The sequence below is a fragment of the Schistocerca cancellata genome, chromosome 6 (assembly GCF_023864275.1).
Source record: "Schistocerca cancellata isolate TAMUIC-IGC-003103 chromosome 6, iqSchCanc2.1, whole genome shotgun sequence".
In the NCBI taxonomy this organism is placed as follows: domain Eukaryota; kingdom Metazoa; phylum Arthropoda; class Insecta; order Orthoptera; family Acrididae; genus Schistocerca; species Schistocerca cancellata.
In genome coordinates this window covers 70750552-70763820 of record NC_064631.1, presented here as the reverse complement: position 1 = coordinate 70763820, position 13269 = coordinate 70750552, and the positions used below count along the sequence as shown (strand labels likewise).

The window sequence follows — 13269 nt, the reverse complement described above, 5'->3', positions numbered from 1 at the left end:
AAGTTTGACGAAGTGGCAAACTGCAGACATAAGGAAAGTCCGAGCGTATGGAATAGATTGTCACATATACTGTATGTCTCGAACACTTTTAGGCACCAGAATGTATTACATTGTCCTGGAATCCGAGTGTTCATCGGAGACAAAGCTAAACCAAGAGTGACTCAGTGAAGCGTGATAGGACCACTCTCCTTCCCTTCACACATCAACGATCTGACAGACGGGTCTAGCAGCAGTAAGCGACTGTTTGCTGATGATGCTGTGGTGTACGTAACAGGGTGGTCTTGAAGTAGCTGTCGGAGCATACACGATAACTTGCACAGAATTTCTGTTTGGTGTGATGAATGGCAGCTTGTTCTAAATTATAAATGCAGGCGAGAAAGAAAACCAATCCTGTGAAGTTCGTTTACAGTGTCATGGGTGTGCTGCTTGGTACAGTACATCTATTAAATATTAGGCGTAACGTTGCGAACCGGGACGAAATGGATCGAGCGCATACGGAAGGCGAACGGTCGATTTCGGTTTATTGAGGATATGGTTCGTAATAAACGTAGGTTTCCGCGGCCATTGTCACAGTCAGTAAACAAAAACACCCTGAAGAAGGTCACTTGTAACAGTGATCGAACCGTCGGTAGTTTTACATATTGACAATGCGGTCGCAAACCCAGAAAAAATTTATTCACAGTGTGGTTCATATCCAAATGAGACAGCGCACAAAGCATATATGCGACCCGTCCTTGAGTACTGCTGGAGTTCTTGGAATCCCTTCCAGGTTGGTTTAAAGGAAGAGTTAGAAGCTAGACTGATTACCGGTGAGTTCGATAAACACGAGTGTTAAGGAAAAGCTTCGTGAACTCAAACTGGAATCCTCAGAGAGAAGAAGAAAACGTTTTTTTTACAAAACGCTATTGAGAGAGTTTAGATCAGAGGTCGTATGGAAGCATATAGAGGGTCGTTTTTCAGTCGCTCCACTTGCGAGTGGAACAGGTTAAGGATATGAATAGCACTGGTGCAAGATACCCTCCGACATGTACCGTATGGTGGTTCGTGGAATATATATATATATATATGTAGATTCGCTGTTGATTATGATACACCCCGTAAAATTGCAGCGCGAATAGAAGAAGGTAGAAGATCTCTTTGATGAAAATAATGTTCAAATGTGTGTGAAATCTTATGGGACTTAACTGTTAAGGTCATCAGTCCCTAGGCTTACACCTAAATTATCCTAAGGACAAAGACACACACCCATGCCCGAGGGAGAACTCGAACCTCCGACGGGACCAACCTCACATTCCATGACTGCAGCGCTTTAAACCGCTCGGCTAATGCCGTGCTCTCTTTGATAAATGCAAAATTTATTCCACAAATGCCGCTCAAGTTTAGTCGCTGTATAAGAGATGCAACACGTAATGAAAAAGCACCGAGAATAGAATTTGAAAATACACGTTGCACACAATGGTTTTTAAAAAGCGTTCGATATTGCTAGAAGGCAGTACTTTCTGACAAGTGCTTTTTGACACACATTCACATCGCGGACACCCGCGGAAGGTCTTAAATGCACGATGTGTCTTGTAGTCAAGTAAAATGAGAAAGAACAGTAGAACAGACTTTCGTAGTCATGGAAAATTGACGTTTCAGTGATGCGCATAACGTTATTGCTTGAGGTTAGACAACTTGGCGGGTACGTGGGAACACTCACATGTGCTGTTCTAACAAGCTTACTATCTGGAAAGGGGAATGGATGCCCCCCCCCCTAGCAGTCTTCACCCGAAGGACGTTTTGCACTGTAGAGGCAAAAACATATAGCCTATTTGAGTCGAGCAAGTGATATGGGCACGGGAGTGTTGGTAATCTGTGAGAGATAGAGAACCTGTGAACTAAAAACTCGTCCACAAACGCATTCGTGGCCAGTAATGGACTGACGCATCACCTTCAAATTCAGCAGGCGGAAAATACTGCGCTACAAGCATGAAGGTAACTCTTACAAACAGTTTATTTGCTTTTGGCCTATGAGTATTTAAAATCTCACCAGTTATAGTGGCAGACTGAAATCATTCCCAGTGATGTTTATATTCCGCTTCGGTATTTACATGATTTTCCTTACAGTTGTCTCCAGGCGAATCGAATGCACTATTTCTGCGTAGTGCCATTCCTGAAAGTCTAAAGCATGTTATTCTGTATAAAGTACCCTGGAATAGACACATCATTCATGACCATCATTGCACTATTCTAATATGTCGTACAGCTGGTCAACTTTGTGACTGAGGTATTATAGTTTGTGAAAACAGTGTGCTGCAGGTTTTTGATTCTTGAACTATGTAACTCGGTTTAACATGCAACTGATAACGCAGCTGCAGTGCGTTATTGCATAGTTTCACCATTAATGATGGAAGTTACTTGAGATAGCCAGAAAGCCCTTTTGTTTTTAGGTGGAAAACTTTGTTTGGATGGATTTCTTAGAAATTTTCTTCTGCTTCCAGTAACCTTGAGAGCTGACTGAATGAAGTTATACGTTCAGATCATTCTGTATAAGAGCTAACTTTTCCTAAAATCTTCTTCGGCCACTGGGAAGAGTATCAGTTTATTTCGTAGGTTTTTGGAACGTTTTGTAAGAAAGAGAAAGTATTGTTTCATCCTATAACTTTGTTTCTACATATAACAACCAGTTGTTCAGAATACAGTATTGAATGTCACGACTTTTTTTCACGTACCTCTAAACTTGTAAGGATCTAAGTAGGGATCTAATAATCTGATTTATTTATCTTACTTAGAGCATATTGTGTTACACTATCAATGTGAGTCAACTGAACAGATACTTAAATAAGTGTGTGACAGTTTTGCGTAATTGTATTGCTTAATGAAGTTTAATTTTTTTTTCATTCTTATTTTGCTTCAATAAGAATAATCACCCAGTTCTTTGTATTTTAAGAAAGTTTGAAAACAAAAAATCACGGAACAAACTTTGTGACAGATGTTTTTCTGTGTACATGTGAAACAAAACTCATAAAACTGGGTAAATCAGTAAAATGGTAAAGCTGTGCGTCATTAAGAAACACTAGGTCTGTTACATCTTTGCGAGAGATAAATTTAAATCTAGGTTCCCAGCATTAGACTTCATGACACAACGTTGTTCCCAACTGGGGAGATAGCTTCGTGACTATTACCATTTTATATTCCGAATACCCCACTGCACGCAGAAATTTTATTGCTATCAAAATTATACGACAAACGTTATAAAATTCGATATATACGGAAACTGAATGTCACGGTATGTATTTCTATAAGGTTATAGTGCAAAAACTGCCAAAAATGTCACACAATTTCCCAGTTTTAAGGTATTTATTTAGTCGTTTCGCCACACAAAAACGCACATAGAGGGTGTTTCAAAAATGGCCGGTATATTTGAAACGGTAATAAAAACTAAGCGAGCAGCGATAGAAATACACCGTTTGTTGCAATCTGCTTGGGACAACAGTACATTTTCAGGCAGACAAACTTTCGAAATTACAGTAGTTACAATTGTCAATTACAGATGGCGCTGCGGTCTGGGAAACTCTATAGTACGATATTTTCCGCATATCCACCATGCGTAGCAATACTATGGCGTAGTCTCTGAATGAAATTACCCGAAACCTTTGACAACGTGTCTGGCGGAATGGCTTCACATGCAGATGAGATGTACTGCTTCAGCTGTTCAATTGTTTCTGGATTCTAGCGGTACACCTGGTCTTTCAAGTATTCCCACAGAAAGAAGTCACAGGGGTTCATGTCTGGCGAATAGGGAGGACAATCCACGCCGCCTCCTGTATGTTTCGGATAGCCCAAAGCAATCACACGATCATCGAAATATTCATTCAGGGAATTAAAGACGTCGGCCGTGCGATGTGGCCGGGCACCATCTTGCATAAACCACGAGGTGTTCGCAGTGTCGTCTAAGGCAGTTTGTACCGCCACAAATTCACGAAGAATGTCCAGATAGCGAGATGCAGTAATCGTTTCGGATCTGAAAAATGAGCCAATGATTCCTTTGGAAGAAATGGCGGCCCAGACCAGTACTTTTTGAGGATGCAGGGACGATGGGACTGCAACATGGGGCTTTTCGGTTCCCCATATGCGCCAGTTCTGTTTATTGACGAAGCCGTCCAGGTAAAAATAAGCTTCGTCAGTAAACCAAATGCTGCCCACATGCATATCGCCGTCATCAATCCTGTGCACTATATCGTTAGCGAATGTCTCTCGTGCAGCAATGGTAGCGGCGCTGAGGGGTTGCCGCGTTTGAATTTTGTATGGATAGAGGTGTAAACTCTGGCGCATGAGACGATACGTGGACGTTGGCGTCATTTGGACCGCAGCTGCAACACGGCGAACGGAAACCCGAGGCCGCTGTCGAATCACCTGCTGCACTAGCTGCGCGTTGCCCTCTGTGGTTGCCGTACGCGGTCGCCCTACCTTTCCAGCACGTTCATCCGTCACGTTCCCAGTCCGTTGAAATTTTTCAAACAGATCCTTTATTGTATCGCTTTTCGGTACTTTGGTTACATTAAACCTCCGTTGAAAACTTCGTCTTGTTGCAACAACACTGTGTTCTAGACGGTGGAATTCCAACACCAGAAAAATCCTCTGTTCTAAGGAATAAACCATGTTGTCCACAGCACACTTGCACGTTGTGAACAGCACACGCTTACAGCAGAAAGACGACGTACAGAATGGCGCACCCACAGACTGCGTTGTCTTCTATATCTTTCACATCACTTGCAGCGCCATCTGTTGTTGAAAATTGTAACTACTGTAATTTCGAAAGTTTGTCCGCCTGAAAATGTACTGTTGTCCCAAGCATATTGCAACAAACGGTGTATTTCTATCGCTGCTCGTTTAGTTTTTATTGCCGTTTCAAACATACCGGTCATTTTTGAAACACCCTGTATATATCAGAAATCACAAAACACATAATATAGACAATATAGTGATGCTGTTGGACTCTGAGATAATTCTTTAAATTTGTATGCAGAAATTCAGGAACACTTACGTTTTGACTGGTGTAATTCATTTGCAACATACTTTTATTGAACACGGGGTAGTTTACGAACAGTTCTCTCAGTATTAACTGTGGTAAGTCCTGACAACATAGATAGGTGTACAGGGTGACAGATGACGGATACAAATTACTTCCGGAATGTAAGGTTCGATTGGTCGCGAAATGGAAAATTCGCTAAAGCTTTGCGCAGATGTGTTGGGCAGTGTCTCTAGTATCGCCGTCGATCGGTTCGCGTCGCTCTTTTCAGTTTTGAGTCAACAGTGAGCACGTAAAGATGCGTAGGGATTAGCGTCTCCCGCCAAGTATGAGGGCCTGGTTTGAGATTTCGCCTGTGTCATGCAGCCCACATAACACAACTGTCGAGCAGTTCCTTCTTCACGCCAATTCTCGGCCGCACACTGCAGGGGCAATGAAGACGCTCTTGCAGCGTTCCCGATGAGAAGTGCTTGATCATCCACAATACAGTCCGTAATTGGCTACCCCTGAGTCACATCTCTGCTCGCAAGAACGGCTGGCTATGAAGACAAAATTTTTCCACAGACAACGAGCTGCTGACAAGTGCAGATAACTGGCCGAAAGCACAGGCGGCTGCTTTCTATGACGAGGATACTGGGAAGTTGATACAACACTACGACAACACTCGAAGTTGAAGCGGCAACTATGTGGAGAAGTAGGTGGAAGGTATACCTAACTGTTGCAAATAAAACGTTTCTGGTTTTCACTGTGGTTTCTATTTCGCGACCGATCGGGACTTACTTTCTGGACAACCCTCGTATCTCAGTACCTCAAGGAAGTATTCTGCAGGACCCTAGATACGTATCTCCAAAATATCTGAGAGGCAGGGGTCCTCTACCTACAACTTACATCGAAACTTGCAAGTCGTGCATTTTCTTACAAAACAGTCGTGGACGAACACTCTTAGTCGAACAGACATTTAACTAGATAAAGTGCTAGCTGTTTTGAAACAAATAACCTGACCTTAAAAACTCGAAACCCAATGTTTTTTGTTTCTGGGTCATCAGTCTACTGACTGTTTTGATGACTGCTTCTCCTGTGCCAACCTCTTCCTCTCGAAGTAAGATTGGTACACAATAGTCCTCGTTTATTTGTTGTATATATTCCAATTTGTGTCTCCCCATACAGACTTTGGCCTCCATGGCTCTCTCTAGTACCAGAACCTGTACAGAAAATTTGAATAGAGATCAACATAAGCATCATTTCCGCCCTTTTAATTGCTCATGAAAACAACACATTGCATTTTGTACTACCATAGATCGAGGACTACAGAGGTGGTGGTGGTCCAGATTGCTGTACACACTGGTACCTCTAATACCAAGTAGCACATCCTCTTGCATTGATGCATGCCTGTATTCGACGTGGCATACTATCCACAAGTTCATCAAGGCACTGTTGGTCCTGAATGTCCCACTCCTCAACTTCGATTCAGCGTAGAACCCTCAGAGTGCTTGGTGGGTCATCTCGTTCATAAACAGCCATTTTCAATCTATCACAGGCATGTTCGATAGGGTTCATGTCTGGAGTTCGTGCTGGCCACTCTAGTCGAGTGATGTCGTTATCCTGAAGGAAGTCATTCACAAGTTGTGCACGATGGGGGCGCGAATTGTCGTCCATGAAGACGAATGCCTCGCCAATATGCTGCCGATATGGTTGCACTATCGGTCGGAGGATGCCATTCACGTATCGTACAACCGTTACGGCGCCTTCCCTGACCACTAGCGGCGTACGTCGGCCCCAGATAATGCCACCCTAAAACAGCAGAGAACCTCCACCTTGCTGCAATCGCTGGACAGTTTGTATAAGGTGTTCAGCCTGGCCGGGTCGCCTCCAAACACGTCTCCGACAATTGTCTCGTGGAAAGCATATGCTACACTCATCGGTGAAGAGAACATGATGACAACCCTTAGCAGTCCATTCGGCATGTGTTGGGCCCATCTATACCGCGCTGCAAGGTGTCGTGGTTGCAAAGATAGACCTCGCCATGGACGTCGGGAGTGAAGCTGCGCATCATGCAACCTATTGCGCACAGTCTGAGTCCTAACACGACGTTCTGTGGCTGCAAAAAGAGCATTATTCAACATGGTGGCGTTGTTGCCAGGGTTCCTCCGAGCCATAATCCGTAGGTAGTTGTTATCCACTGCAGTAGTAGCCCTTGGATGGCTTGAGTGATGCATGTCATCGACAGCTCCTGTCTCTCTGTACCTCCTCTATGTCGGAAAAACCTCGCTTTGGTTCACTCGCAAATACCTGGACACTTCTCTTCATGAGAGCCCTTCCTGGCACAAAGTAACAATGCGGACGCGATCGAGCCGCGGTATTGGCCGTCTAGACATGGTTGAACTACCTACAATACGAGCGGTGTACATCCTTCCTGGTGGAATGACTAAAATTGATCGACTGTCGGACCACTCCGTCTAATAGGCGCTGCTCATGCATGGTTGTTTGGAACTCTGAGCGGGTTTAGTGACATATCTGAATAGTCAAACGTACTGCGTCTGTGATACAACATCCACAGGCAACGTCTATCTTCAGGAGTTCTCGGAACTGGGGTCATGCAAAACTTTTTTTATGTGTGTATATCGGTATAAAGGATGTTGAAGATACACTGCTGAAGTCAATGTTTATTTTAGAGGGCCTGTCTACGAAATACAACACGAACGTACCTACAGAAACGATTTGAATCGCGGCATTCAAAGGGAAAGAGCCAGTAAGGTGTATGATTTTAGTCAGTACACAGATTCTTGAGCAAGTGCGCCTGGCGACGTGTCGTCCGACATAAATTTTCCTTTTCATTATAGTAACTACGTCATCCTGCCCTTCAATCTCGTATTTGATCTGTACATCTGTTTTCACGCTTCTACTAGTTCAATGGGAAATCACCACTGCTCGTTAAAAACCATTAGTTTTTAAGGGTTTAAACCCCAAAATTTCTGTGTATCACTGCTGGAAGGCAAAACAGGCAAGACTCGCTCATAAAAAATCTTCCGTTTGAGATGCATTAAAATCTTCAGTTCGTAAACTCCAATAAGATAACTGAAAGCGCTATGGACAATTTTGTTTCTTGTATTTCTTTCTGCACATTAAATGGTTTTCTTTGATTAAATTAAACTGAAGTATCTTTACTGCATGGTTGCTGTTATTTTTTGTGAATATCATCAGAATGTTCATAAGTTTGTACCATTTCAGTGCTCTGCGTAGCCGATTTCTTGTGACGTAACAACAGTTCCAAGGTTTTATATTTGTGGAGAATTGCCCTCAGAAGGTATTCTGTAAACCATTTTGCATGTTGTAACGGTAACGCCTAAGACTAACATTAGTACGTAATATTACTCCTCATTTAAATAACTATCGATAAGAAAGTGCATAAAAGAATACTGCTGAGCGACCAGCTGAAGCTACAAGTGGGGTATCTGTTATGTGTTGATGTCTGTAAAAATATGATCTAGAAAGATACATTGTATGACACCATGCAAGAAATATGTAATTACGTTAAGTACCATTAGTCATGCACTCATATTCCTGATCGACTGAAATAAATTATTTGTATTGCTCCAGACCAGACTCTTCCTCCAGTTGATAGTGAGTTGAAGTCATTAAAAAAGATTAAAGATGGGCAGGAAAAATACGGCGCATTGTGTGTTTTGGTGGAAGAATATATAGGCACTATGTTACAGCGTTTACCCTGCTCATCACTCACAGCTTCGAATCAGCTGACAATAAGGAGTTTAATTTACAGTGTGCCAATTTTACTTTGTTGAAGGACAAATAATTATCAACTGTGCATAATATATACGCTTTAGAAGTGACAGAATCTCTTAGACATTTAGAACTTTAGGTTCCACATACTGGGAAGAACATTAAAACAGATTCATATCATTTGCAGACAATTGTGCCTTTAAGGTATTTAACATTAGGCCCCTATTCTCACCAGAGCCAAAGACTTCAGTAGTGTCAGAAGGACTCGGCATCAGCAGTGTGCCACACTGGCGACTTTCCTGCCAGGTCTGCACTGTCAGTTGACCGATTTTAGGGAGACTTTAGAATTTTAGTGGGTGAATGGAGGCGTGGCGAGTTCAACCTCTACATGCACTTGCGAAGCTGTGGGTGCTGCTCCTTTCATCTTGGCCTGGGATGTGGTGTGGTTCAGCTCATCCCTTCAACTTCTCTTGTTATGGTTGGCGCATCTAGCAAAGACAGTATCGCATTGTCTTCCTACATGGATATCTGTGGTTGGATGGGGGGGGGGGGGGGCAATGGGGCAGCCTTCTTGGTAATATTGGCAGCATGGAGGCTGAGTTTGAACAACACATTGTGATCACAGCACATATCCACCAAACTGCATGTAGGCCTCAATACTGTTGCTAAATGAATATATATCAAATTTTTGAGTCTATCTAATATACAAATGCACAGTCAGTTTTTATTCAGTTCTGATATTGGAAATTAATATTGTATATCAGTTTGGCCATGTCCATCCACATGTCCTTTACAGCACATGATCCAACAGTATTATAAATGAACAGAGCTCCTAACATATATGGTTTGTGTTTGATGTGCCTCATTCTATTACTGCTTAAGAAATCCTACACAGAATATCTTAGACATCTAGACCTGCTATTTTCATGATCCCATACCTGACCCCTTGTGAACTTCATTTACCCATACATCTACCTTATAAAGAGTGTCAATTCAGTGAACATTGTTTAGCTTAAGTCAAAAGGAATGTCCACTGAACATGAGGTTACTGCCTAAGTCATTATCCATTACAACCTATAAATTCATTAAATAAATGTCTTACTGACTGAACTAGGGGAACATATATTTGATGAGTCAAGTTAATTAGAACCTAATGTATTTAAACAAAATAACCTATGGGTAAGAGAGATATGATGATATAAAGTGGTTTAACATTACATAAGTTGATTACATATGATCCAGTGGGCGAAAGACATATTGCTGCTTTTTTAAAGTAGATTGAAGGAAGGTTTCCTACACAGTGGACTGAAGTAAAGAAAATCAGAATTATTACGAAGAGTTCAAGCTGCTGAATGAGATTTTGAATACAAAAATAATTTTGAAATCTTAGATAAGTTCCCAATATCACTTAAAATTAAGATTTGAGTCCTATTGCGTATATTAGACTGAATTAATATGGACACATAATGTATGGAGAAATCCAGATCACCAGGCAGGTAAATAAATGGAAATGAGAGTGTGGCATCGTTGGCTGAAATTCCGCTATACAGGGAAGTTCGGTCGCAAAGTGCAAGTCTTATTTCATTCGACGCCACATTGGACGATTTGCAGGACAGTGATGAGGATGAAAGGATGATGAGGACAACGCAACATCCAGTCCACGACCGAAGAAAATCTCCAACCCAGCTGGGAATCGAACCTGGGCACACTTGCATGGGATGCGAGCACGTTACCACCCAGCTAAGCAGGCAGACACCAGGCAGGTGTTTGAAGAAGGCAACAAAGGCAACAGAGCCAACAAACCAATAATTCATTGCTTACTTTATGGTATTCATAGTTAACATAATACACATATCCACTGTCTTCTGAATGAAAAATGCATACTCAAAACCCTAGAAATGATTGCATGAGTGGCAGTCAGAGATGCATTTGAGATGGGTTAACAGGACCAGTGAGTATATGATCTCAATGGGACTATCTGGAGAAGAATACATGGACCAAAGGAGATGGAGGAGTCTGAATGGTGAAGATTAAACCAGACTCTGGTTTGTGTGGCCAACATAGTAAGTAAGTACTGAGCCAACAAGCATGTATGATGACTGTAAACGTAACTTTCATAAACATAAATCTATAATGAATACTCGGATGAAGATTTGAGCTATGAACACTGTAGGTGTCAAGAAGGTTAGACTGTTACTGGAGATATTAAATTACAACAGAACTGTAATAACCATACGAGAATTATCGAGTATATGAATGAAATCTTAAGTTATGAAGACACATTACATAGGTTATACTATTAGTTACTGTCTGTGGACAGAGGGAAGTTTGTCAGCAACAAACTTTGTGATGTATCAGGCGTTTGTATTACGAAGAGGTACTGTAGTTACTAGTAAGAAGTGTATTATTTAATGAAAAGGAAAATCGTAAATACTTAAGGAGCATTTATTTTCCATTTCTCAAGCTGATGGTTTCGAGATTCCAGGCAGAGCGTATCATGAATCATTGCAAGAGTGAAGTGCCTCAGATGAACGTCATAGAACTGGGAAAAACTTCTGTTTATTTCATAGCTATAGGGTAAAATAAATGTATTTATTTACAGTTTATTTAGTTAGAAAGCAGCCTTATCTAGCCATTTATATATTGTATGATTGAAAAGAGTGTAATTAAAAAAATACGAATATTTACTGAATGTAAGAAGTGTTATGAAGTCTTCTGTTGTTTTCGGCTACTGCTGCAAAACGTCTAGTTGTATAACAGAATCTTTGGCTATGTGCAACAGAACATACGCTTAAATCCAACCAAATTTCGCAAAAGTGCAATTGTGCAACTGTGTAATATATCTAGTAATCACTTTATTAGGGTCACATTGTAAATGACTATCAAATAAGATAAAAACTGTACTGGTATATGAGGCCTCCCCTCCCAGGTGCTAGTAGAGTACCAGAGTACCTTCGGCTGCTGTCATCTATTCAGAACCCTCCTCGTTGCAGGTACACGTACAGCTTGTCGCAGTCGTGGCGTGCTTGGCGGTGGACGCCAGCCGCGCAGCCCGCATTCTGGCGCCGTTCCACTTCCCTGGCGGCAGTCACTTCAACACGCTGGGCCGGCTGGTGCGCGAGTTGGCCGCCAGAGGCCACCACCTGACCGTCGTGAGTCACACCCCACTGGAGGTTGCGCTGACCAACTACACTAACATCAACATCCGGGGGTCCGCTGCACTTACCACAGACATGTTCAGTTTCGAGCAGCTTTCCTCCTCAATCAAGAAAGACATTGGTCTACTCGATGTGGGCGTCATAAAAGAATTCGCTTCATTCTTATATAGCAAAGACCTTGAAAATTGTGAAGCTGTATATGAACATCCCGCCGTTAAAGACCTTATTAGAAGCATAAGGTACCTATCAATAATTGATTGCTTACTTTGTGGTATTCATAGTTAATGTAATACACATATACCAGGACTTCTGAATGAAAAATGCATACTCAAAACCCTAGAAATGATTGCATGAGTGGCAGTCAGAAAGCTTTAATTATCGCTCCAAAACGGCAAATTGTAAGCTTGATGTTCGGTGATTGTGTTAGCCATGCTCTACAGATTCATATCTTAACGCGACTTATTTTTCTAAACGAGTTTTGGATGTTCAAGAAACTTCCACCTCGAAAATCGCCTTGCTGTCGTTCTGAAATTGGGTGTTATCGATCCGAGAAAGAGGAATTAGTCGCTGAATGCCACGCTAGAACAATAAGATTGGGAGTGAGGGATGCAAATTGGATAAACCAAAAGAACGGCATGTGTGACCGTGTCCCATGCTGAAAACTGATCCATGAATGCCTCTCATTATTTCCACTATCGCCTCGATTGTGATACGCTGATCTTCGAGAACCATGGCCTATATTCCCGATTGCTTACAGAGAGATACTATATTCATTTCTTTCTTCATCATTGAAACTTATTGACCTACGGTCGGGATACCGGATAGCAAAAAAAGGTTCAACTTGCTCTGAGCACTATGGGACTCAACTTCTGACGTCATTAGTACCCTATAACTTAGAACTAGTTAAACCTAAGTAACCTAAGGACATCACACACACCCATGCACGAGGCAGGATTCAAACCTGCGACCGTAGCGGTCTCGCGGTTCCAGACTGCAGCGCCTAGAACTGCACAGCCACTAGGATCGGCCCGGATAGCAAAAGATCGATGTATCAGTATATCGAAATTTGTTACAAGACATTTTTAATTTATATAATTTATATCGAAGTCATAATTTGTGGAAATATAATTCCGTATTTTTATTATTATCTAACTCGTAAAAGAGAAATCTCAACTCTGCTCCCTTTTTAATAGTGACGTATTTACAACGTAAGAACGGTGCCTACAGGTTTTTTGCTTTGAAGTTTTTGGAGAAATTTTGACTGCTGTCAGTTGTATATTTTAGTAACCTTTTTACAATTGAAAATGAGGATGGTAGAAATGTTTGAATTGTAATTCTCGAAACCTCTTGTGTCCGCGTTGA

The 13269-nt window shown here is 41.8% G+C and overlaps 1 protein-coding gene across 2 annotated transcripts in view; it reads left to right on the top strand.

Moving 5' to 3' along the window:
* The window catches only part of LOC126191087 (UDP-glucosyltransferase 2-like), a 113493-nt gene that overhangs the window by 43730 nt on the left and 56494 nt on the right, over positions 1 to 13269 (top strand). Inside the window, exons 1-2 of one of the 2 annotated variants that reach the window (XM_049931812.1) lie at positions 1917 to 1974; positions 11743 to 12146. In XM_049931812.1, coding sequence (XP_049787769.1) covers positions 1969 to 1974; positions 11743 to 12146 — 410 coding nt within the window. In that variant the 5' untranslated portion in view covers positions 1917 to 1968. Of the gene's footprint in view, positions 1 to 1916; positions 1975 to 11742; positions 12147 to 13269 lie in introns of those variants that run through there. The other variant, XM_049931813.1, reaches the window with a different exon arrangement.